The 26817-nt window shown below is 48.3% G+C and overlaps 2 protein-coding genes across 2 annotated transcripts in view; one reads left to right on the top strand and one right to left on the bottom strand.

Moving 5' to 3' along the window:
- SLC6A9 (solute carrier family 6 member 9) overlaps nucleotides 1-6229 on the bottom strand; it is a 30514-nt gene extending 24285 nt beyond the window's left edge. The window contains exons 1-2 of the mRNA XM_055586112.1: nucleotides 6091-6229; nucleotides 502-617 (exon numbers count right to left, since the gene is read on the bottom strand). Coding sequence (XP_055442087.1) covers nucleotides 502-531 — 30 coding nt within the window. The 5' untranslated portion in view covers nucleotides 532-617; nucleotides 6091-6229. The remainder of the gene's footprint in view (nucleotides 1-501; nucleotides 618-6090) is intronic.
- LOC129655556 (Krueppel-like factor 17) overlaps nucleotides 1-26817 on the top strand; it is a 116647-nt gene that overhangs the window by 9014 nt on the left and 80816 nt on the right. The gene's annotated exons all lie outside the window — the stretch shown is intronic.

Below are 26817 nucleotides of genomic sequence, written 5' to 3'. Positions count from 1 at the left end.
AAGACCTCACAAGAGGATTCAACATGAAATGCTCTATGCTATTTTTCTAGTGGAAGACGAGAAACATCCATCTCTGAGGACTCCTCGATCAGTACCTACTGAATGCTCTCCACAGCAGGCAGAGCACAGGATGGGGGTGCTGGGGTGTCAGCCATAGGACAGCCCTCCTGGCAGGATCGACAGCAGCCTGCTTTCCAGGGTATCCTGTGATGAGGGTGGGGAGTGTGCTTCCTGCCTCCCAGCATGACTTTTGGGCTCTGTAGCAGAATCTGCCTGCTGTGGGCTCCAAACAGTGGCAATATCTAACCTGCTGGGTGAGGGGCTGCCTGCCTGGGCCTGAGACAGCCCTACCACTCAGGAGTCCTGGCAGTGCCAGACTCGAGGCCCCATGGAGCCTCCTAGGCCCTCCTGTCGAGGCCAGCGGCTGACAGCAGGTCCCAGAAGGGATGGACGGTGCTCATGACCCCCACCCTCTCCCTGTAGTCTGGTCCCTGTACTCACCAGCATCCCTTTGGCACCTTTTCCTACCATGGTGGTGGTGGGTTAGGGGCTCTGGACTCCCAGACCACACTCACAGGCTCTGTTTCTAGCACCTTTCAGAGTACAGGCCTCCAGAGCTGTGGAGAGAGCAGAGAATCAGGTGAGGATCTGGCCCGGGGAAGGCAGGGCAGGACATGTTCGGCTCTCCAGAACAGGCAGTGCAGGGCCCAGACCACCTGCCGCTCTTCCCTCCCGTCCTGTTCCTTTCTGGATGACCCTCAATCCAGTTCCTACCTCACTCTTCTCCCAAGCCTTCCCCTGGATCCCTTGGTCTCCAGGCTTCCTGTCCCAATGGGCAAAGGTCTATTTTTGACTCTCCAGATGCCCAATTCTATAAAAGATAAAAAATGAACACAGAACTGGGACAGGGTCCAATTCCTTCATTGTCTGTGTGAATGGCCTCAACCTTTCCCCTGAAGGGGAGACAGCTTGGATCAGCACATGCTCCCCGACCGCGCCCTGGCCACGCGGCCAGGATGGGCCTTCCCTATCCTGGTGCCGCTCAGCCTGGGCTCCAGGCATCTGGGCTTGTTGTTACATCACTAACTTGGACCAGAAGCTCTGGGCACAGCAAACACAGCATGTGCGGGCACGCCTCCGTGCCCTTGCTCAGGCGGGCGCCTGCCGAACACCTTGCCTCCTGCTCCCCCGGTGAAATTCTACAAACCCTTTGGGACCCTGCTTCAGTGTCACTTCTCTGTAGCTTTGCCTGACATGGCCCCCACTCCACTCCAGAATGAACGAATTGCTTCCTCTTTTGTGTTTTGTGCTACCAGTGTCCTTATAAACCCACTCTAGACATATTTGCTTATGTCTGTCAACTGTGGGTAAGCCAGTTCCCTGAGGGGTTGGATGTGTTTCATTGACCCCTCTGTGCCCAGCTCAGCTTGCAGGAAGTGTTGGTGGAATTGAGTTGAAGGGAAATGGATAACACTGAGGCCTTGGAATCAGGAGCCAGGTCAGCTCAAGAGATCTTTCAGAGTCAAGTGAGGCTGGTGGTGGGGGGTGGGGAGCAGACAGACTGGCAGGAGGCACGGCCATGCGGCTGCTGGTGTCTGAAGGTTTGATGTTGGATGGATGCAGATGAAAGACGAGGTAGTTTTTGACATGCCACAGGAATGGAATCAAACTTCGAGAGCCTCAAGGAATGCTCTCACAGGAGGAAAACCCATGGTCAGATGGACAGGGACGTTCACCCTTCATAGGACCTGGTCACAGGAAGGACTGGGGTCTTCTCTAGGTACTCTCAGGGAGTGAACTGTAGTGCAAAGGCTATTCTGTGTCACTTGGCCCCACCCACAGCCACTTTAAGAGTTCACCCGCAGACCCAGGAAGTCATTGGAAAGCTAGAAAAGAGGAGGAACCAGCTTTTCTTTGCCTATGCAAATCCACCCTAGGTTACCTTTGGCCCTTCCCCTGGTCACCAGTTGTCCTGCACAACCTCCTCAGGGCCAGGCAAGGGTGTGACTTGTGACCATTTCCCTTAGTCGCCCAGGCCAGGTTTCCTGCCTCTCTAGAGAAGTCCCTGCTCACGGCTTTGGTCTTCTGGGGTCAGTCAGAAGAAGAGGGAATGTGATCGCACTCTTGTTCTCACTCTCCACATCCCTCCAAGCTATAAACTCTAGACTTATTGTCTTCAAAGCTGTCATTCTTTGGCTATCAAATAATAATGACAATGATGATAGTAATGAAGTGGAGCCACCTCACAGGTTGGACATAATGCCTTCTGGTCAGATGAGTAAACTGAGGACACTCTGTCCTGGAACTTGGGCTCCAGGGTGATATCCCTGAGCAATGCGAATATGGCCCTTGTGTTCAAGGCGCTTCTCTTTCTCAGTGGGAAAAAGACTACTTGGCAGCGGCTCCCAGGGCAATGAGTTGGGTGCAGAGCTTTGCTACTTCTCCTGCTTCTGCTATTTCTGTTAAATGGCCCCATCCATCCATTCAAAAAGTACCACCTGAAAGCTTATGATAGGTCAGGCCCTCTGATAGGGGTTGGGCATCCACATTACCCAGGCACCAGGCCTGCCCCTCACCCATATATGGGCAACTATTGACAAGCTCTCTATCTGTGCCATGAGGGTCAGAGTCAGGTTAGCTTGTGATGAAGTGCTTGGACTCTGGGACCTGGGAGGAGGAACTGACTCTGCCAACTCACTAGGTATGTGACTTCAAGCAAGCTACTTAACCTCTTTGACCCTTGGTTTTCTCAATCTGGAAGATGGGCTAATTATACTTCCTTTGGACCTTCTGAAGTTTCTGCTTAATTTTCGATTCTACACGTCCTCCACTTTCTCCTCCCCTCCAATCCATTAATCTTCCCAAAGTCCTAAAACCCTGATTCCTTCCAATAGTCTTCCACAGCCAACAGGATATGGCCTAAATTGTTCAGCAGGCAGTTAGGGCTGGCCACAGTTCAATTCATTTATCCCACAAATATTTATTTCATGCTTGCTCTGGGCACCTGTGCTGGGCACCATGAACTCTTCAGTCTCTGGCCTCCTGGAGCCTACAGGTTGGGTGGAAACAAGTGGAACTGGTGACTCAAATGCATATAATTAGAGCCTACGATAAATGGTGTGAAAGTGAAAGATCCTCTTTACCAGAGTCTACACCAGTGAGGCCTGGCCTTGTCTGAGAGTTACAGAGGACTTTCCTGAGGAAGTGATGTTTAAGAGTCAGAGGGGGATGATTAGGCAACAGTGAGCAACAGAAGAGGAAGAGAGATTCAAGCAAATGAAATAATACAGAGAAAGACCAGGAGCCTGGGGCTCAGAGTGAGGGAGAAAGTGGCCAAAGATGAAGGTAGATGCATAAGGAGGGTCAGGGTCTACGGGGCCTTGTTTTGATCTTTATCCTGAGGGCAATGATAGCCACTGAAGTCTTTAAATCAGAATTGTAACTGGGAGCAGGAGCAACTGGTGGTGTGTGCATTTTGAAAACGCCAACCTAGATTAGTATGGAGAAAGGACTGGAGGGAGGGGAGAGGGGAAGAAAGGAAATTGATGAGGAATAGGCCAGGCCAGGAATGAGGGGGCTTGGCTCAGGAAGGTGATGATGGGGTGGGGAGAGGTGCACAGATTTGAGAAAAATATAGAAGGTCACTTTGGTAGGACTTGGTGATGCATTGGACTTGGGGGTGAGGGATAAGGAGGTGTCTCTGGTTTCTATTGGTATAATAGGAAGAAGCCAGTGCCCATTCCAGGGACAGAAATGCTGGGGATGCTTCAGGTTTGGAGTGGGGAGAGGATGAGCTAGGTTGGGTGAGCTGGGTTCAAGTTGCCTGTGAGCCACCCAAGGAAGGATAGGGAAAGGATAGTCATAGGACCTGGTCCATCTTTACTGTCTCACTGCTCAGTCTTCCTCTCCCCCAAACAGGACTGTCGGGTCAATCAATTTTAAGGGTCCATCTGGGCCAAGCCTTGAAGTCATTGCTGGGAATGGAAAGGTGACAGATTCTTTCCCTGCCTTCAAGAACCTCACAGTTTAGGAGAAAGAAGAGGAAGCGTAATTTCCCATTCACTGTGTTGGAGGGAGGGGAGGCGCTGTGGGAGTGGGGAACGGCCCTTAGTTCTGCCTAGAGCCCAAATCAGCTATCTACAGCCACTTATGGCCACCTGCGGGCCATGTGGGACTATCCAGCATCCCCAGAGGGTTCTTGCCTTCATGCCTTTGCTTAGGCAATTCCCTCTTCCTTGAGCACCCTTGTCCCTATTTCCATCTGCATATACCTCACCCATCTTCAAAGCCATTCCAAAGCCATTACCACCAAGAACCCTTCCTTTCTCTTCCACTTGCAGTCAGTCTTCCCACTGTGCCCCGGGTTACCCCCAATGCAAGCAGTGTACATCTGATCAACACGTTCCTCACACGCAGCCGTTGCAGCATGGTTACTTGTGTCCAAATCTGCCTTCCCCACCAGCTGGAGAAATCCCAGGGCAGAGGGGTGATTCTTCTGCATCCTCAGAGCTGGGCACTGAGCCGAAGTCGCAGTGTAGGCCGAGTTAAGGGGGCGTTTTCTCTGCGGTGCTTGGAAACACTTGGGCATGCTCAGTGTCGCCCATTAGTCCCTTCCTAGAACCAGTCCTCCCTCACCCACTACCCTCCAATCTTCCGACACTCCCTCATTTTGGGGTTCTTTAACCTCTCAGGCCCTTCTCTCCTTCTCCACTCTTAGGCCCCTCAGCCTTTCTCTTCTAGCGGCTGCAGCATCAGACTTGTTTCAGCAAAGAAACAGACTTAGGCATTATGAGAGAGCTGTCAGACAGACGGGGACGCGGCTCCTTTAAGAGTGGCCAGCGAGGGGGCGTGGCCTGCGGAGATCTAGCCCGAAAGGGGGCGCGGCTCCTTTAAGAAGCCGCGGGTCTGCTGAAAAGAGGCCCCTGAGCGGCAGGAAAAGGCGAGGTCGCTTTCAAAGCTGTAGCACCGCCTGGAGAGCCCGGATTCCTCGAAGCCGGCGCGCTAGCCTTAATCCCTGTGCAAGGTGTCGGGAGCGGGCGTTACATCAGCCGCCACGTGTGGGCCTCTCAGCTGGCGTGGGGGCGGTGACCCCGCCCCCCGGCCCCTGCGGTGGAAAAGTACCGGGGCGCCCAGGTCCCCGCCCCCTTGCCCCGCCCCCGGGCCGGCTCGGGCCCCTCCCGGCCCTCCGGGAAAGCCCCCCTCCCTCCCGGCCCCAGCCTCACGGTCCGCTCCCTTCGGCCGTTCTCTGCGGGGTGCGGGGCACCGGTTGGGGGTGGGCGCCCCGGGCTGCTAGGCCCCTACCCTCACCTGCAGCCGCCCAGGCCCGCCTTACGCGCACCCGGAATGAAGGTTGGGGTGGGGAGGGCGCGGATTCTTCCCGGGAGAGCAACCGCCTGAGAACACCGTGGCCGTAACCCCTTCCCAAAGCCGGGAGCCGCAGACAAGGGTCCGAGGGCACCAAGACTCCCTGGCACGGCTTCCCAGGACCTTTGGGCGCGCGGGAACCCGCACCCGGCCGGCGAGTGGGCGAGCAGATAGGGAGGCAGGCCGGCTGGAGGGGCCAGATAGGCAGCCAGGCCGGCCGGCGGCCGGCGAGAAGATGGAGAGAAGGAGCCCGCATGAGGGGCGCAGACCGGGGCTGCCGGTTCCCGGCGTCGGCAGGCCCCAGCGCGCCTCATACAGACGCTCTGGTTCCGGAGCTACCGGCACTTTCACGCGCCCGCCGCCCGGGACCAAACCGGCATCGGCACGCAGCTCCCCCTCCTCCAGGAGCAGCCACCCAACCCCCCAACCCCGCCGCCGCCCCGCGCCGCCGTTCCGCCCGCTGCAGCTCCTTGGTGACAGCGGTGACACCCAGACGCACGCACCTACCCGACCTTTCCGGCGAGACAGACATCCCCACGCGTGCACCCACTCTCATCCACAGATGCCCGCATGCATGCGCGATCACACACACACACTCGCTGGCTCGCTCGCTCTTTCGGTCGCTCTTCCACGGGGCTGAGCCCCGTGGAGCCACCAAACACCCAGACCGACGGCAGGACAGAGAGAGGCTCGGGCCGCAGCGCCCCCGTCCCATAGACCCCTTACCATACTGCAGCCCCCGGCCCAGGCGAGCTGGGTCCGAGCCGCGGTGCGCCCAGGTGGCTTTCTTAAAGGGAAAGTTGCATCAGCCTCTTGAGGCTCTGTGCCGCCGCGAGTCTGCCCGCCCCGCGGAGCTGCTCGTCGCTCCTCCTGAGCTTGTTGTGTTTTGGTTTCGGGGAGGCGGGGGCCAAGAGTTTGGTGAAAGTTTGGAGAGTGAAGAAGGCTTGGGAGACCTAGCCAAGTCCCTCCCCTGTCGGAGCAGCTCCCCTGGCCGCCCTGCCCACCCACGCCACCCCCCCCCCCCATTCTCATCCCCACCCCCCCGGCCGACTTCTCAGGCTCCTCCTCCCAGGGAATAAAATTACAAGTTGCTCCAAGCTTTCCGACGATTGAACCCCACGAACCCATGGGAGTGGGCTCCGCAAAGGAGCCCCGTGCTCCGCCCCATCCTCGCTGCCCTCCAGCTGGGGCCCTTGGAGGAAGTAGATGTCGTCCCCTTCGGCTAGGCTGGAATGAAGCCAGAAAGGCCTGGGGCACTTGGGGGACTGGGGCTGGAGTTAGCCTGCCAGGCCCCCGGCCTTCTGCGCCTGCGTTCCCCCTAGAGAGAAGTCTGAGCAAATTCCATCCCCTTTAGAGCGGTGCCGCTGGGGACTGTGGGCACAGCTGGGTAAGGCCTGGGTCCTCCTCCTTGGAACTGGAGGGCTTGGGGGTCCTTTCTCCACGGACCCTCTCATTGGTTTGGTCAGACCTACACTGACTCGGGTTCTATCCTTGTGTTGGGAAGATCCCCTGGAAGAGGTCATGGCAATTCGCTGTAGTATTCTTTCCTAGAGAATCCCATGGACAGAGGAGCCTGGTGGGCTACAGTCCATAGGGTCGCAAAGACCTGGACACTACTGAAAGGACTTAGCACGCACAGGGATGGTTGTATTACAAGGGCTGCAGACACCAACCTGGGCCCTGTGTTCTCACCCTGGGGAGACATGCAGAAGTTCCAATCCTAGCTAAAGGAGACTTTGCCAAAGGGAGCTTTGCTGAGTCTCAGTTTCCTGTCCTACAAAAACACCTTGCTCCAGGCTGCCTCTGAGCAGCAAAGCCTGGCAGTTGGTGGAAAGGGGCTCCCACATTTGCTTGTCTTGAGGCCACCAGCTTTCAAGGAGAAGGGCCAGTTAGTACTGGCTGTCAGGGGACTATTGCCGTCCCAGTATCTTCTCAGGAAGGGGACCAGTCTCTTCTCTGCATCCTGAGTCTTTCCTCACTGTTTTCTGCCCAGGAAACCAGTCTTTGTTCCCTGGGGATAGTCAGCCTCCAAGAAGCTGATTCACACATGCCAAACTCAAATAAGATCAGTTGACAAGTGAGATTCCACTTTATTAATTTACAGAGGCTCTGAACAAGATAGCAGGTATCAGGCACTGACACTTCCTGCCAAGGAACGCCAGTCCATTCCACCAGGCTTCTCCAAGCCCCAACCACTCAGAACTTAAAACCTATTCACGTTAGAGGCTTGGTCAGAACAGGGACGATTTGGAGACACTACTCTCAGATGGTAAAGCGTCTGTCTACAATGTGAGAGACCTGGGTTCAATCCCTGGGTTGGAAGATTCCCTGGAGAAGGAAATGGCAACCCACTCCAGTACTCTTGCCTTGAAAATCCCACGGACGGAGGAGCTTGGTGCAGGCTACTATCCATGGGGTCACAAAGAGTCGGGCACGACTGAGCGACTTCACTTTCACTCTCATCAGCAAGATTATTTTCGTTTTTACTTTGTCCCCAGCCTTGCAGTTTTGTGATTTGTATTCTATAGCTTGTTTGTGATTTGTATTCTATGAACAAACTGCAGGTGTCTTATGTGTGCGTGTCCTCTTCCTGAGCAGTCTGTGGCTCCCATGCCCCCTGCCCTTGTGGATTTGTGTAGATGGGTCTGTGTTTGTGGGGGAGTGACTGTGTGCACCGAAGCAGCTCTGGGGCTCAGTGTGCATGTGTGCCCAATTCTGGAAACTGGGCCCCTGTGATCCAAGCCTCCCTCCCTCTGTCTCTCCTGCTGGGACGTGAATTCTCTTACTGGTCTCTCCCTCCCTCCCGCTGGGGCTTGTCACAAAGGGCCACGACACAGGGAAGACAGGATGGAGGCTGCTGGAAAAGCCTCCATGGAGTGGAGTGGGGACAAGGAAGAATAGATGGGTGGGACAGTGGCTTCCATTTCCCTTGAAGGAGTAGACTGGGACTGGGGGCCCCTGAGAAGAGAGCACTGAGTGTCAGTGAAGCTTCTGGGACCAATGTGGCCACCCCACTGTAAGGACTCCACATGAAGCAGGGGCGGGGGGTGGGGGGAGTGGGCTGGGATTCGAAGAAGTGAAGGGGAGGAGAGCTCAGGGCTCAGTCCTGAGTCAAGGAGAAGGTGCATTTGGGTTGGGGCAGGGAGACAGTCTCACACTTTAGCCCACGGGATGGGGGAAATAGATTTTCCCTGGGGATTTGGGAAAGTTGGGGATGTTGCCCACATGGGTTTTGCTAGACCGATGACATCACACAAAGTACATTTGCATACATACAGAGACTTATAGATCTGTGCATTTTACTCATTTTTATCTAGAAAGGGCTTCAAGCAGATGCACAATGAGGTGAGTCCTGAGGAAAAGCTTAGGAGAAAGATTCTGGTTGTCTGTCTCCACGAGTCAGAGACTAAAGCGGCTCTTTTCTTCCAACCAGAATAAGGCCCCAAGGGAGGCAGGTTTGGGCCTAGCCCAGGTCAGAGCCGAGATGGCTTCACCCCCACCGTGAGCTCCCCACCCTAGACCGCTGGCCCACAGGATGGGAAGGGCAAGGCCAGCCTGAGCCACCATGTGGAGAGGAGTGGGATCAGGCCAGAGGACAGAGGGGAGGACCGATGGGTCAGACATCTCGCTGGCTGGCTTCTTCCTGGGCCTGGCAGCAAGAGGACAGGCAGCGGCCGGGCCCCACCCACTGTGGTCTAAGGCGTGTCTCAGGAGCCTCCCGTTGCAGTGCTATTTCCTGGGAGGGCTGGGTCCACGTCAGATCCCCCTGGTGCTGACTGGTTTCACTTGTCGTCATCGGCCCGAAGAAGCAAGGCCTCTGTCGGGTGGCACAGAGTGTGCTTAGGCGTGTGTCTGGTGGGATGAGGGATCAGGCCGGACGTGGGCCACTTCTGGAGGCACTGTAGGAGCTGGTGGCACTGGGCATTTGGTGGAAGGGTGCCGGGAGACCCTGCGGAGAAGTTGGGGGAGGGTGGACATTGCTTTGAGTTATAGCCTGGACTGACCAGGCTTGAAGACCCAGCCTCAGGAGCTGCAGAAACCCACCTGGGCTTTGCTCTCAGATTCTTCCTCCCTTGAATGCCTAGTGGTCAGTGCCTAGCACCTTCCCTATCCTGTCCCAATGCAAGGGAGGGATCTAGGTTGGTTCCAGATCCAAGAGCTGCCTCTGGGGCTCCATGTGCCCTTCAGGCCACCCTGCTGTGCTTTCTCTGGCCCAGGTGGGCAGCATGAGCCAATTACAGGAATCAGAGCAGGGGCCCAGGGTGGATCTCAGCAGCTGCAGGTAAAATTAGAAAGAGAGATTGGAAACATGGACTTTGGCCTGTCTAGCGTACAGCTCTGATGCCCAGAGCATTCAGTGTTTAGATTTCTAAATACCTTAGAGCTCTCAAAATCCAGGATTCCCAACGCCAAGGGTCCCAGAGCTCTGAACACCACAGTGAACCCGAAACCTAGAGTTCCCAGCACCCAGAGGCCTTAAATGCCCAGAGCGCCTCATGTCTAGGCCTCTAGGGTTCCTAACATCCAGCGCTGAGCGCCAATTCACTGGGAAGGAATCTGGAGTAAGGGGAGTGGTGGCCCTGTTGACCCAGGTCCCTTCAGTGACTGGCACTGCCTGAGGAGTGGCCATCAAGGAAGCTGGGCCAGGGGTGGTGCTGGAAGCAGCAGTGATACTTCCTTGATGCTCTCATCCTGTCCTGAAGTAGGATGGAGACTGGTGACTTTTCCTCCAGTCCCTCCCCACCCCACGTCACATGACCTGTGTAAGTGAATGTCCATTTACTCACCACGTATGAATGTACATCTACTCTGTGCTGGGAACTGTGCTGATTTCTAGGAACTCAGCCCTGAGAGGAAAGGAACTCCTGCATATGGGAACGTGACCGTGTGTATGTCACGTGCCAGTGTGAGACAGCATGTCTCTGAGGCCCACGTGTAGTCAAGGGCTTGGCTGAGAGAATGAATGGCTGCTGGCCTGCGAGAGTGTGGATGTCAGGCTGTGAGCACAGACCGTCAGCAAGTTGACGTGTCTGATGGTCAGAGTGGGTCTGACTATGTCTCTCCATCAGGCCGTCTCTGCCTCGCTGCTTTCTTAGGAGGTGGAGGCAACGTCCCTATTCCTCCAGATCGGGCCTCCCTGTGAGGAGCAGGAGGCTAGTTCTGGGCTAGAGGCTGACACCCAGAGCCGTCCTGTTGAGGGATGAGAGATTCCTCCCACTGCCCCTGCCCCCGCTGAACCCAGAGCCTCATTGGATTGGGAGGAGTGGCTATAAGTGGAGCAGCCAACACCAAAAATAGCCATCCACCCTGGGGAGAATCCTGAGACACCACCCCCTCCTCCCAGTCCAGCCCAACCCAGCTTGCTGACCTGGAGCCTGGGTAAGGCTCCTGTCTGACTCCGCTTCCCTGGGTCCTGTCTGAGTAACCCTTTCAGACTGGGAGGAGGAGCTAAGCCATGATGTGCCTACCAATGATGACATCACAGGGAGCTGTGACATGATGGGGAGTGACACTGGGCCCCAAGTGGGTGGTGTCTGGCGGCCCGAGTGGGTGGGTCTCAATCTGCTGGCAGCACCCTACAACTCCCAACAGCTGAGGATGGTGAGGCTGGATAAGGTTTACTGGGGGGCCCTGCCTTATCAGTCTTCCCCACATGCCTGATAAGCCTCTTACCCATGGGCTAGCTCAGGGAGCAGGCAGGGAGTAGGCTGGAAGAGGGGAAAGGGTCAGCTGGGGCTGGCTGAGCTCCAGGGCAGACAGCCAGGGTCAGGGAGCCATGGCACAGCCCCAGAAAGGGGATGGGAGGGGTCCCCAAGACAGCCATGGCTGCCTGCATTCTTATCCCAGGACTTCCACTTGATAGCCAGGTAAACTGGAACCTTGCTTTCCTCAGGATTCCTCAACAGAAGACTCTCAGTACTGGCTACCAATCACAGTACTGTTGTGGGGATTAAACAGGGTGAAGTAGGCACGGAAGAGGGCCTGGTATCTAGTAAGTGCTCATCCTCCTTCCTAGAAAAGGCCAGGATCCTATAAGGGGCCCACATGGCCCAGGAGCAGCCCCCGGCTGGCCTGAGCCTTGCTGGGGTTTCCAGAGTCTGTGCAGCCCCATCCCCACCCCATCCCAGTCTGTGCTTGACTTCAGACTCCCCAGGAATCCTGGGCTTCCTGGCAGGATTTCTTCCAGTGCCCACACTGACATCTTGGAGCCCTGGTGCCCTCTGGTGACAAAATCCATCCATGGCAGTTAGAGCCTATCCCTAGGATACATCTGTCCAGACAAAGTGCTGTCTTTATGCCTTCCGCACATCATGTTTCCAAGGTAGGAATTATCCCCATTTTCTAGAACTGAGGCTCAGGCAGGTTAAATAATTTGCCCAAGGTGAAAGAACTAATCTAAGTGGTAGAACCTGAGTTTGAACCCAGGTTGGCCAGTCTCCAAAACCTATGTTCTTGCGAACAATGTACACATGCGGTCATGTGGTGACTTAGAGTTTTATGTGCCATACTGATAACTGGATTGCAGCGATGCTTGGGTGTGTGCTCATTGAAATTCTTCAACTTTGAATACAAAATCGTGTGACTTGGTTTTGAGCACAGTGAGGTTGGGTGTTTGACCATGGAGGTGTTTTGTGTGGCTGTATGATTGTATTGTGTGAGTGTAACCACAGTTAGGCTGGTCGTTTATGTTGTGTGAAATTAGCCATGGCAAAGTGCAGCTCTGTGCATGTGTGTGTGTGACTGTTGTGGAGGGGTGTGTGGCTAGCTAGCGAGATTGTGTGGGGAAGCTGACCGAGGGCCCTGAGTTCCCAGCACCCCTTGCCTTTGTGGTCCCAGGACTGTGTGTGCTCACCATGACACACTTGATGGATGGCTCAACATGCCTGATACACTCCCTTGGGCCTCCCAGTTCTTAATCCTCCCCTCTCCCCCACTTTTTTTAGAGGAAGTAAAGCAAATAGTGCTGCCAATGGAATTGGCTTTCAGTTTTTCCATAGGATATTTGTGAGAGCATTTTATAAACCTTTGAGTGATAACTCCGTTAAAAAATCATTTAAAAAAGAAAAGTAAATAGAGCTATTCTAATTCTTTCTTATCCATTCTCCAGGTCTTGTTCACAGATCCCTGGGGGTCTCCAAGACCCTTCCAGGGGATCTACAAGGCAAAAATGATGTTCATAATACTACTAAATTGTTCTTTGCCATTTTCACTTGGTTGATATTTGCACTGATGATACAGAGCAGCCTCGGGTAGAACTGCTGGCACCCAAATTGGAATCAAGGCGTGGCTCCCAACTGTACCAGCAGTCTCTCTCTTTTTTTTTCCAGCCACTGTGCGAGCTCAGTACAGAAAAAGAAAAAGGAAAGGCCAATTTTGCTGTTGATAAAGCAACAAAATTACAAATTTTATTAAATCTCGACTCTTGACTACATCTTTGCAACATTCGTGTGACAAAGGGGAAGTGTGCATATAGAAGTATGATAGTTATCTCCAGGAAAAGCACTCAAAACGATTGAGTTGTGAGCCGAAAGTCACTTTTCTCACTGACTGGCTACTTTCACTTAAAAGAGCACATGACAAAAATAGTTATTCAGACTTGAGTTTTTGGCATGATTTTCTCAAAAGTGAATGAAGTGAGCCTGTTACTTCAAGGGAAGAAAACTACTAGTGTTTTGGTCAGTGATACAATTAGAGCTTTCAAGTGAAAATTAGAGTTTGGAAAACTTCCATCTGCTACTGTGAGTTTGAAAGCGTCCCAAGTTTGATGAGATTGGTAATGACATTAATGAACGTACAGGGTTTTTTGTTTGTTTGGATTTTTGTTTTGTTGGTTGTTTATTGGTTGGTTATTGTGTATAATGAGATGTGTCAACATTTGGAAGATCTGATAACTAACTCAGTGAACCAGTATTTTCCAAATGACCAGGGTACAAGTTACAGAAACGTGCACAGATAAAAGAACCATTCACAATGCAAGACAGACCAGTGGATTTTAATAGAATATAATCGGTTCGTTGATATAGTTTCAGATTCCACACTGTCACTAAAGTTTAAGAAATGACACCTGTTGAGTTTTGGTGTAGAATCAGAGAGGAATAGCCACAGCAAGCTAAAAGACTATAGTTGTTGTTGTTGTGTAGTGAGTGGCTCAGTTGCTTCCAACTCTTTTTCGAACTTTTTCCACTGTAGCCCTCCAGGCTCCTTTGTCCGTGGGATTCTCCAGGCAAGAATACTGGAGTGGGTTGCCATTTCCTTCTCCAGGGGATCTGCCCAACCCAGGGATCAAACCGGTCTCGTGCATCGGCAGGTGTTTTCTATACTGCTGAGCCACCTGGGAGGCCCGAAAGACTATTAACTTCTCTCTTTTCCAACTACATACATTGTGAAGCTTAGTTTCCTTCACATCTTGCAACCAAAACCATTTACTGCAATAGATTGAATACAAAAGCAGGTATGAGAATCAGTATGAATCAACATGAATATCAACAGATAAAACTCAAACAAAAATTTTTGTGTCCTCAATTTAAAAAAAAGCTTTTTATTTTATATTGAAGTATAGCCAGTTAACAATGTTGTGATAGTTTCAGGTGAACAGCAAAGGGACTCAGCCATAGAGATACATGTATCCATTCTCCCCCAAACTCCCCTCCCATCCAGGCTGCCACATAACATTGAGCAGATTTCCCTGTGCTATACAGAGAAAGAAAGTGTTAATCACTCAGTCATGTCTGACTCTTTGCGACCCAGTGGACTGTAGCCCTCCAGGCTTCTCTGTCCATGGGATTCTGTAGGCAAGAATACTGAAGTGGGTTGCCATGCCCTCCTCCAGTGGATCTTCCAGACCCCGGGACTAAACCTGGGTTTCTTCCATTGCAGGCAGATTCTTTACCATCTTTAGCCATGGACCTTTAAGATGCTATACAGTAAGGTCCTCAATTACTTTTAAGCGTAAAGGGTCCTAAGATGAAAAACTTTGAGAACCACTGAATTAGAGTTTTACTTAAAAAAGGACAAATCTGTATTTTAAAACTTGCTAAGAAACTAGATCTCATTTGTCCCTATAATAATAATGATTATATAAAATGATAGAGGTGTTAGCTAATGCTACAATGGCTATCACACTGCAATATATAGATGTATCAAATTAATATGTGGTCCCTTTAAATGTACACAGGGTTATGTGTTAATTTTATCTCATTTTTTTTTAAAAAGGAGACTTTATTTTTTCTTTGTCATTATTAATGTACCATTAAAGAATAAGCTTCTTTTACTGCTTCCATCACAATGCAAAGAAGTCACAGATTTTCAGCACATTCACGGTGTGCCTGCTGGCATTTTCTTTCCCTTGTGGAATGTTCACCTTGTCACCTTCTCCCTGTACAACCTGGTCTTCCTTCATGAGAAGAAAAATTGATCCCTCAGTAGCTCCTGCCTCTAGGAGTGATGACATTGGCAGGTTGCCTGGCTGGACTGTCTAATTACTGGCGCTCCTTCTCATCCCACGCTCCTTCTCATCCCTGGAGAAGGCAATGGCACCCCACTCCAGTACTCTTGCCTGGAAAATCCCATGGATGGAGGAGCCTGCTGCAGTCCATGAGGTCGCTAAGAGTCGGACACGACTAAGCGACTTCACTTTCACTTTTCACTTTCATGCATTGGAGAAGGAAATGGCAACCCACTCCAGTGTTCTTGCCTGGAGAATCCCAGGGATGGGGGAGCCTGGTGGGCTGCCGTCTATGGGGTCGCACAGGGTTGGACATGACCGAAGCGACTTAGCAGCAGCAGCAGCAGCAGCTTCTCATCCCATCTCTCCTGTTTCTAAACACCCTTTTAGAAAAGCGATTATTTGTTGAGTACTGTGCTAACTTTATATTTATTTTCTCATTTAATCCTCACAATGATTCTACAGGCTAGAAACTATGATTGTCATTTTATAGGTAAGAAAACTCAACCTCAGAAGGGTTAGGAGAAGCCTCTAGGAATGGAAATGACTTTAAAGCCCTTTTAATTGACACATTCAAAAAGTTGCCCAGCTGAATTTTGGTGCTTGAACAATTGTTCCTATTAATAAATTACCACTGAAGGGAGACATGAGCACAAATCCGCACCTGAGCCCTGAGGATGTTTGGGTCCTAGCCCCGTGAGACGCCCCCATGCTGAGAGCATGTCTGAGCCCTGCTGATGATGTCTTGCCTGGACTGTTTCCAGAAGCTTTATGTGAGCCTTCACCCCCACATTCTCACCAATGGTCTCTCTGAGCCCTTACCTGGGGCAACACACTTGAACTCCTGCTATATACCTGGGCCCTGCAATCCACCATCACACCAGAACCTCACTCCTGGAGTTGAGATCTGGGTGGGTTCAGACTCCAGGATGGCACCTTTTAGGGAGCAGCAGAAGAAGTCGGGGCTGGAGGGTGAGGGGAGTGGGTAGAGATGGCGTGTGAGCCGAGAGAAGCAGACATGGAGAGGAACCTTGGGCTGTCGGCCCCCAGCCACAGCCAGGAATGTTCCCAGACAGTGTTGACCTCTCACCCCAGCCCACTTCAGCTCAGGATCCACAGCCCCCACCAACCCCACTTCAAGGACCAGCAGCCGCCTCTGGAGCAACTGGGGCATCACCATAGCAACCAGGCCAGACAGGATGGGAGTGGGGTGGGGCTGCTTTAAAGTCTTTTATTGCTTCAAAACATAGGCCTGTTCCTCTCATCGTGGTCATGTTCAGGGGCCCTGAGGACTGGGAGATCCAGACCAGCAGGGACCATCCGCTCCCCACCGTGTCTCTCAACTCAGGGAAGGAAGTTTCTGTGGTCTCAGCCAGGTCCTTGCCAACACAATCCAAGAGGAAATTCAGGCTCTCTGTCCAGGCCCGCCCCACCCCAACACTTTGGATGCTGGTGAATGTCTCCTGCGGGCGTTCTGGTGGCAGAGCTGGAAGGGAGGCAGGGAGGGGCTGACCCCTTGCCTCTGCCCCTCTGGGCTGAGACACATTAGGGATGCGAACTTGTCAACTGTACCTGATGGGAGGAGTAGAGGAGTGACTGTGCGAGGTGGGGGCTGCTCAGGGCTCAGTGACCTAGACAGAGGCCTTGTGCAGGCGATTAGCTGTCACGCTAGGTCTAAGCTCCTTACCCTCGGAACTCTAGCCTTTGCACCCCTAAGTCTAATGCAGAGGTCAGTGGGGGGAAGGCCTTGATTGGTCTCCAGTGACCCATTTAGCGTAACCAGCTGTGGCCCTGTGGGTCAGGCCTCTCTCCATCTCTGTCTCTGTGAATCTCTCTGCTTCTGGGACTCCCCTGCCTGCCTTGCCTTGTGTGGTGCCTCTGTGTTTTGGTCTCCCTGACTCCACGTGTATTTTGTGCTTTGTCTTTGTGAAGAGCTCTGTGGCCCTGACTCCCTGAAACTCTGGTGGGTTGACAGAGGGGCACGAATACCACTAGGAAATGGGCTACAGAGACCTCAGTGACAGGGCCGTGGGTGACAGGAAGTCTTTGGAGACACAGACCGGTAGGTGACGTGAGGTCTTAGACAGCACAGGGTCTTGGTGGCAACACGTGGCAGGTGGCCCAGGTTTGAGGGACGTTGGGTTGTTTGTACACGCAGATTGGGTGACTCTGAGTTGTGGCTAACACAGGATTTGGTGACTCAGAGGCAGCAATTCAAAATGAGTTCTTGGGCAGCTGAGCGACAGTGGTGGTTCTTAACTAGGGCAATTGGTCCCTCCCCTCCAGGGACATTTGGCTGTGTGTAGAGACGCGTTCAGTCGTCTCATCTGAGGGCAAGGTGTGCTATTAGCCCGTAGTGTGCAGAGCCAGGATCTTGCTCCCCAGGCCACGTGCACAGGCCGGTTCCGCACACGGACCTAAATGTGGGGGCCCACTCTGAAACCTGACTGCCAGGCTGAAATCCTAGCTCCTGCCCTCTGCGACTCTGGGTGAATCTTCTTATGTCTAACGTAGAGTACCCAGGCGGCACCCTTCTGGAGTGCTGGGATTGCTGAGCTGACTCTTGTCAAGTGTTTAGAATTGGGCCTGGCACAGAGCAGGTGGTGTTTTTTGACTCAGGCCTGGAGAGAACAAGGGTAGGTTTAAATTCAGTGACTCAAATGTTCTCTGCCTTCCTTGTTACAGTGTCTACTTCAGACAGGCTTCTTCCATCAGGAAACCACATGGCCGAAAGCGCTCCTGTCTTATAGTTACCGACCAGGGTTCTTGATCTTCCTTGTGGATCAGTCCCTAAATCATGTCCGACTCTGCAACCCCATGGATTGCAGCACGCCAGGCTTCCCTGTCCTTCACTATCTCCTGCAGTTTGCTCAAACTCACATCCATTGAGTTGGTGACACCATCCAATCATCTCATCCTCCGGTGTCCCCTTATCCTGCTCTCAATCTCCTGCCCTCATCAGAGTCTTATCCAGTGAGTCGGCCCTTCGCATCAGTTGGCCAAAGTACTGGCCTTCCTTACTCAATAAAATATAAGAGGCCAGACAAAAAATTCAGGCAAGGGCTTTACTGGGGCTTCTACTGCAGCAAGGGGAAATGAAAACAAATAAGTTTCCCTTGCTGGCTCCCTGAGCGAGGAGGGCAAGGTGGTTCTGTACATGGGGTGAAGTTAGGGGTGTGTCAGGGGTTGGGCCAGAGGGGTGGCTTGGGTGGTTTGCCCACCCCTAGGTGCTGTTGAGTGCAGGCGGCATGTGGAGTACCCTGCTTTTGCTCCTGATCCCGGCTTTCGTTCCCAGCTCTTTAGAAGTGGCAGTTGGGTTTCTGGCCTTTTTTTATCTTGTCCATAATTTACCCTAACTGCATGTGCATGGGTATTTCTCATGCCTTGTTTCTTTGTTTTTTTGTTGCTCCAGGAATGTTTGTCTAGATGCAAGTATTGCAGCAAAGGGTCCCAGGTCCCAGGTCTCATACGGTCTCTTCATGTCATGCAGGTGTAGTTATTTCTGAGGAAAAGAGACAAATACCTATAAATCCCAAAGAAATGGCTCTGATAAGCTAAGTCTGGGTCACCTGACCACTCACTTTTTGCAGAACACCATGTAAATAGATTAAGTCTTCTGTTCACCAGGAGGACTTCCCTGGTGGCTCAGCAGTAAAATATCTGCCTGCAATTCAGGAGACCAAGGTTCGATCCTTGGGTCAGGAAGATTGCCTGGAGAAGGAAATGGCAACCCACTCCAGTACTGTTGCCTGTGAAATCCCATGGACAGAGGTGCCTGGAGGGCTATAGTCCATAGGGTCACAAACATTCAGACACAACTTAGCAACTAAAAACAACAACAAATTTTTCATGACAATTCTCTGGGATAGAATTCTTACTTTCCCCTTTTAACAGCTAAGGAAACTGATGCCCAGAGGTTCAGTACCTTGCAAACCCAAGATTGGATCAAGGCAGTCTTGTTTAAAAAGATGAACCCTTCCTTCACAGTCACCATCTTGAATGTTTATATTTAGATATATCAGGTTTTATTTTAAAATGTGCAATAAGAAGCAACATTGTATTTGTTCATAAGATGCAATCACAGAAGCATTTTCATTACAAACAGTTGCTCGTTTTTCTTTTTATAAGATAAAGCAATTGCATTCATCTGTAGTCATCTGGTTTTTTGAATGGGCTGATGAGAGAATGGTTGTGATTTTCTTGGTGAGAGAAAACAATAAGAGCTGGTCCTGGGGTGAAGGCTGGGGTAGGAGGGAGGAAGGGACCTTGGTGATGAGCAGAACTAAGTCTAGATCGAATCTGGCCTGGTCCTGAGATAGGACTACCATGGTTGACAAATTCTTTGTTTTGATGATGACCCAACCTTTCAACTTTCCCTGAAGCATTGATAGGGATACAACGCAGTTAAATCAATAATTTACTAATAATACATCTGCTGTCAGTTGCACACATCTTGAGGGAAAGAATGCCTGCATTATGAGAGTTGTCTTGCCCTAGAGCCAAGGGTGCGAGACAAGGGGCATAGATAGATAGGTGTGCTACTTACATCCTTATTCATATCACCTAATCCTTCTTAGGTGCTTAGTATAAGGAATAATCAGATGAAAGCATGTGAGTGGGTTGAATAGGAAGAGGAAGTTTCCCTTGGGGAATTCGGCATCAGAGGTGGGGTTATATTGCTCTCTAGTGGACACCTTGTGAATTTACACAATATCAGACGATGTGGCAAGTTGGTTTTTGGGTTTTTTTTAAACCAAGGGATTGGTCTCCAGAGTGTTTGGGAAGCTGGCCCATAAGAAACACTGTGTGTGTGTGTGTGTGTGTGTGTGTGTGCGTGTATGTGTGTGTGTTGGGAGCTATGCAGCTTCGCCTAGCTTCCCCATGCAGAAATCAGGAAATGGTTAGAGAAGAAAGATGTGGGAGTAGTTGATGGCAATAACCCAAGGATTTTATTTAAAATGTGAGAAAACCAAAGGCTGTAGAGATAGGAACTTTTCCCCCCGCTTGACATGGACTAAGTAAGGTGATTTAAATAGGAAGGCACAGCCAGTAACTTTCCAAGCAGAACTGGATGTCTGCCTGGGTGATTCTAGATGTCAGTTAAACTGAGAAATATTCCAATTCCACTGATTCCCTTGATTCACGCGGAACAAGAAATAAAAAGTGCTGTACCATTATTTAATAAAACAAAACAAAGCAACACAAGAGAAGGACCAAGAGATAGTGTATCCAAAGTAAATAAAAGGACATTTTTGTCAGGATGGGAAAATAGAAGGGTTTGGGGGAAGGGCATGTAAGAGGAGATGAGTTAGAGATTTCATCTTAATGGTGAATATTTTTGTCTTTAAATACGTGTTTAACTTTTTCTCCTTCTGAGAGGGTAGCACACTCTTTGTTTCCAGTGAGAAATTGTCTTTGATCCGATTGGATTTAGAGCTAGTTGTTTAAAAATTAGTATCTGGGGATTTAGAAAATATTCTGTTCGCTTGAATGGCTTCTCTTAAGTATGTAAATGAATTGCTCTATTATGAGCCTAAATTGCTCTTCGCAAAATTGTCTTTATGTGTTTAACTGGCCAAGGTATAATTTGTTTCATTTATGAACACAGTAAGATTTATCTATGAATTTAAGAGACATTGAAAAAGCTGATTTATTCTGATAATGATGTTAAGATTTTTTGGTTTTGTGTGTGCAAATAATCCATTAGTTTAATAAAATTTAATTGAAATTTCTCATTAATACACCATTATAACTTGAACATCTGTGCAAACATAACTTTTTTAGTCTGTTCTGGTCGTAACAAAATACCATACATGGGGAGGTTCAAACTGTAGGCATTTATTTCTCACATCTCTGAAGGCTGGGATGTCTAAGATCAAGGTCCTGGCAGATTCAATTCTTGGTGAGAGCCTTCTTCCTGGCTTCCTGGCTTGCAGAAAGTCACCTTTTTTCTGTGTGTACACATGGTGGGGAGGGACGAAGGGAGAGAGAGAGGGGGAGAGAACGATGGAAAGAGAGTTTTTGGTTTCTTCTCATAAAACACTAACCCCACTATGGGGGCCTTACCTCATGATCTCATCTAAACCCACACATGTCCCTCCCCCAAGCCCTGCCTCATACTGTAACAGAGAACAAACCTGACTCCATATTGGAGCTCTTGCTTTAGCGCTAACCTGTGTGCTCTGTTTCCTGTGCTTATTCCTGCTGGCTCTGCACCTTGGAAAGGAATGCCGCCTACAACCTGAAACACACACCATAGCTCCTTTCCAGGGCTCTGACTCCTGGGCTTGACTATTAAAGATATAACAATTTTCACTCTAGAGATAATTTTTCTGTTTTGGAGATTTATAGGAATATGGTGACGAGACTAGAGTAGACAACTACAAGACCAAAGGATATCACATTCCCTCTGGGGTCTGGTCAGCACCAAGAAGTTTGCAACAACCAGCCACATCCCTTACCCTTTCAGTATAAAAGAAGGCTGAAGCCTAACTCGGGTAAGATGGGTCTCTGGGACACCTGTCATGTGGTGAGCAGTATGAGCTTGGACTCGGTAACGATATCATCATATTAGGGGTTAGGGTTTCAACACAGAAATTTTAACACAGAAACACTGAAGTGAACTGAACATAAATTGGGGGAACACAAACATTCAGTCCATACAGTAACCATCCAGGAAAGATGCTCCTGATCACTACCTTCTCTGTCCTTCCCAAAGCAACCACTACCCGGACTTCTGACCCTCCACAGTAGTTTTGCTTGTTTTTGAACTTTTTATAGTTAGAATTATACAGTATATATGCTTTTGTATGTGTGAGATTCATTCATGTTGTTATGTGTAATAGCAGCTTATTTGTTCCTATTGCTGTATGGTATTCCATTGCATGAATACACAACTATTTATTCATTCTAGTTTTTCAGTTTTTGATGACCTGAAAATATAAATATTTTGGTACACATACCTAGGGTTGGGATTGCTGTTTCCCAGCATTTGCATACATTCAACTTTAACAGATATCATAAATGGTTTTATAAAGTGGTTGTAGCAATTTACACTCCTACCAACAATGTGTGAGAGTCAGCCATGGTAAAAGTATTTATCCCACAGAAATTGGCAACTTCTACAAATCACACTTTCTTTCCTAATGAGCCAGTTGTTAAATAGTTACCAGTATACCACTGCCATGGAGAAGGCAACGGCACCCCACTCCAGTACTCTTGCCTGGAAAATCCCATGGACGGAGGAGCCTGGAAGGCTGCAGTCCATGGGGTCGCTGAGGGGCAGACATGACTGAGCAACTTCACTTTCACTTTTCACTTTCATGCATTGCAGAAGGAAATGGCAACCCACTCCAGTGTTCTTGCCTGGATAATCCCAGGGATGGGGGAGTGGTGGGCTGCCGTCTATGGGGTCGCACAGAGTCGGACACGACTGAAGCGACTTGGCAGCAGCAGCAGCAGCATACAACTGCCAACACCCACTGTCACAAAAACTTTGTGTGTTTTTCAATTCTTGGTATTATCAGTCTTTTTTTCCCCTCAAAAGAAATAATAAAAAAATTTTTAGTTCAAAATTTTAATTGAATGTATTTAACTCTAATATAAGACAGAATTTATTTATTTATTTTTTAAAATATAAATTTATTCCTTTTAATTGGAGGCTAATTACTTTATAATATTGTAGTGGTTTTGCCATACATTGACATGAATCCGCCACGGGTGTACATGTGTTCCCCATCCCGAACCCCCTTCCCACCTCCCTCCCCATCCCATCCCTCAGGGTCATCCCAGTGCACTAGCCCCAAGCACCCTGTATCATGCATTGAACCTGGACTGGCAATTCGTTTCACATATGATAATATACATGTTTCAATGCCATTCTCCCAAATCATCCCACCCTCGCCCTCTCCCACAGAGTCCAAAAAACTGTTCTATACATCTGTGTCTCTTGCTGTCTTGAATATAGGGTTATCATTACCATAAGACAGAATTTAGAGGTATTATTTTTATTTTATCAAGATAAAAACTAATATAATATTGTAAATCAACTATTCACTAATAAATTTTTTAAAAGATCAAATATACAAGCAATCAGATATCTTTTACTTTCTATACACATATATCCCTCAAATTTAAAAATGATAAACTTATTTTTCAGTCTTTTCAAAATCATATATATTTTTATGAAAATTTTAACTTTTATTGACTCAGCTAGGCTTTTTTTTGCTCTGTAGCATTCAGGATTTTCGTTCCCCAGCCAGGGGTTGAACTCCATGCCCCCTGCATTGGGAATGCAGATTCTTAACCACTGGACTGCCAGCTGCTGCTGCATCGCTTTAGTCGTGTCCGACTCTGTGCAACCCCATAGACGGCAGCCCACCAGGCCTGCCCGTCCCTGGGAATCTCCAGGCAAGAACACTGGAGTGGGTTGCCATTTCCTTCTGCAATGCATGTAAGTGAAAAGTGAAAGTGAAGTTGCTCAGTCGTGTCCGACTCTAGTGACCCCATGGACTGCAGCCCACCAGGCTCCTCTGTCCATGGGATTTTCTAGGCAAAAGTACTGGAGCGGGGTGCCATTGCTGTCTCCTTGGACTGCCAGGGAAGTCCCAAAACCATATATCATAAAGTCAAGGATGAGGAAAAGCCAGGGCAACCTTACATTGTTGGTGCAAGTGTTAACTGGTACAACGACTTTGGGAATCTCCCCCAACATTTCCTAAAACTAAGCATACATATACCCCTGACCAGCAATTCTCCTCCTGAATATGTGCCTAATGGAAATGAGTGCTTCTGTCCACCAGAAGGCGCGGGGGAATGTGTTCACAGCAGCTGTCCTCATGACAACCCACTCTGGAAACAAGTCAGAAGTCCAGCAGCAGTAGAAGGAGGAAATACACTGTGATGTGTCCATACGATGAAGTATTACACAGCAGCAAAGAAGGAGCAATGTATGGGCAGTATAACCACAGAGGTGAACCTCACATAATTTTGACCAAAAGAAATCAGATGCAAGAGGCTGTACTGTATTATCCCAATTATAGGAAGTTAAAAACTGGCTCAACCAACCAGTACAGTGGGAGAGGCCAGGTAGAGGGCACCCACGGAAGTGGTACTGACTTTCAGAAGCCACGAGAGGGTCTTCTGCAAGACTGGACTTATTCTATTCTTGATCTGAGTGGAGATTATATGGGATATATGTATTTAAAATTGACATTGTACTCATTACTGTGTCTAAATTATATGCCAATAAGATGAAAAAGTCATGTGACTGCCTGCTGTTAAGAAAGATGTTACTGAGTCAGAGCTTTATGCCAAGTGCAGTTTTAGTCTTATGCTACATTTTGTTGACATCGCAGTGTAACATGAAAATACTCGTTGTGGTTAAGAGTGAATAAATCATGATATCATGATTGTGGAAAGATTCTTAAATAAACAATCATTAAAAGACATATGTTCCTCATAAAAATTAATGCAGAAAGTACTAAAAAAGTTTTTTTTAATTGCCCCAAATGCCACTACCCCAAAACAATCATCTTCAACCTACTTCAATATCATTTCTGACATCCTTGAACTTGTGTGTGACCCACTGTGTATATTTCTATCACATCTTGTCAACACAATAATAGTAGCCACATTACTTGAATTGATTATTAATGTCTGAATAGTGAAAGTGAAAGTGAAAGTGAAGTCGCTCAGTCGTGTCGGACTCTTTGCGACCCCATGGACTGTAGCCTATCAGGCTCCTCCATCCATGGGATTTTCCAGGCAAGAGTGCTGGAGTGGATTGCCATTTCTTTCTCCAGGGGATCTTCCCGACCCAGGAATCGAACCCGGGTCTGACGCATTGCAGGCAGATGCTTTACCGTCTGAGCCACCAGGGAAGCCCTAATGTCTGAATAGTCAATTTCAAATGTGTTATTTAAGATGTAATTCAGTGAAAATGTACTTCTCTTGCTTTATATGTTGAAATTCTATCAGTCAGTTAAAGTATAAATATATATGTAATTTTTCATGAGTAAAATGCTATAGTAATTGATGATTTGAAAGCTGTTGATTGTGTACAAAAACACTGACAAAGAACTCTCAAAAAATTTAATATGAAAATAGGTTGGTAGTTAATGCAATATTTAAGAGAAGGTATGCTAACTAGGTATCTTTAGAAAGAACTTTATACTGTTTAAAAGTCAAGAACTGTTATGGTACGGGCACAAAAACAGACACAATAGATAAACAGAACAGGATAGAGAGCCCAGAAATAAACACACGCACTAATGGTCAATTAATCTACAGCAAAGGAGGCGAGAATATACAATGGAGAAAAGACAGTCTATTCAATAAGTCTCTGCTAGGAAAACTGGACAGCTACATATAAAACAATGAAATCAGAACATGCTCTAACACCATATACCAAAATACACTCAAAATGGATTAAACATCTAAATGTAAGACAGCATACTATAAAACTCCTAGAGGAAAACATAGGCAGAGCACCCTTTGATGTAAATTGCAGCAATATATTTTTTTGGATCCACCTCCTAGAGTAAAGGAAATAAAAGCAAAAATAAACAAATGCGACCTAATGAAACATAAAAGCTTTTGCATAGCAAAAGAAACCATTGACAAAATGAAGATGACCTACTGAAAAAGAGAAAATATTTGCAAATGATTTGATCGAAAGGGATTAATATTCAACATATGTAAACAGCTCATACAATCTGACATCAAAAACAAAAATCAAACAACCCAATTTAAAAATGGGCAGAAAACCTGAATAGACGTTTTTCGAAAGAAGAAATGCAGATGGCCAACAAGCACATGAAAAGATGCTCAATATTGCTAATCAATCAAGGAAATGCAAATCAAAACCACAGTGAGATATCGTCTCAAATCTATTAGAATGTCTATCATCAAAAAAGAACATAAATAAAAAATGTTGGCAAAGATGTGGAGAAAAGAGAATCCTTGTACACTGTTAAAGAGAATGTAAATTGGTACATTCACTGTGGAACACAGTATGAAGGTTTCTTAAAAAACTAAAAATAGAACTACCACATGAACCAGGAATTCCTCTCCTTGGTATATATCCCCCTCCCCCAAAAAACACTAATTTTAAAAAGATACATACATCCCAATGTTCATAGCAGCATTATTTATTGCAAATATGTGGAAGCAACATAAGTATCTATCAACACATAAATGGGTAAAGAAAATAGAACTTTATAGATGTGGTATATATGCCACATCTAAGCCATAAAAAAGAATGAAATTTTGCCTTTTGCAGCAACATAGATGGACTTGGAAGGCATTATGCTAAGTGAAATAAGTCAGACAGAGAAGGGCAAATATTGTATGATATCACTTATAGGTGGGATCTAAAAAAATACAACAAACTATATTCTTTTCTGAATATAACAGAAAAGAAACAGACTCACAGATATAGAGAACAAACTAGTTGCCAGTAACACTGTCTGTAAGAGAGAAGAAGAAAAGGAACAATTCATAAGCCCATTGACCACAGGGATAGTTTGTGGTGTATTCGCACATGGAATACTACACAGCAGTAAAAATGAAAATGATATTCCTTTTTGTGCCACAACATGGCTAATCTTCATAATTATAATTTTGAGTAGAAAAGCAAGTGTCAAAAGACTACTCTTTTCACTAAGATCAAAAGCAAATAAAACAAAACAATATCTTATTTAGACATCAACATATGTGATAAAACCCTCAGATAATTGTGACCTCTTGGGGGAGGCATGAGTATTGGATGGGAGAGGAGTACATGGTAACCTAAGTTACTGATAATAGTTTAGCTCTTGGGAATGAGTACCAAACTCGTGGGTTCTCATTACATTATTTTAAAAAATAAAATAAAGAAATGAATAGTCCTCACCATATCATTCTTTACTACTAATAGGATCTTCATTGCCTTTGAACTTGACCAGATAGGATGACCAATCTCACCCCTCAGGATGCCAGATTCCCACGCCTTTAAGTGTTTATTGCTA

This window comes from Bubalus kerabau, chromosome 6 (assembly GCF_029407905.1).
Source record: "Bubalus kerabau isolate K-KA32 ecotype Philippines breed swamp buffalo chromosome 6, PCC_UOA_SB_1v2, whole genome shotgun sequence".
Taxonomy (NCBI): domain Eukaryota; kingdom Metazoa; phylum Chordata; class Mammalia; order Artiodactyla; family Bovidae; genus Bubalus; species Bubalus kerabau.
This window is presented reverse-complemented; position numbering and strand designations above follow the sequence as displayed.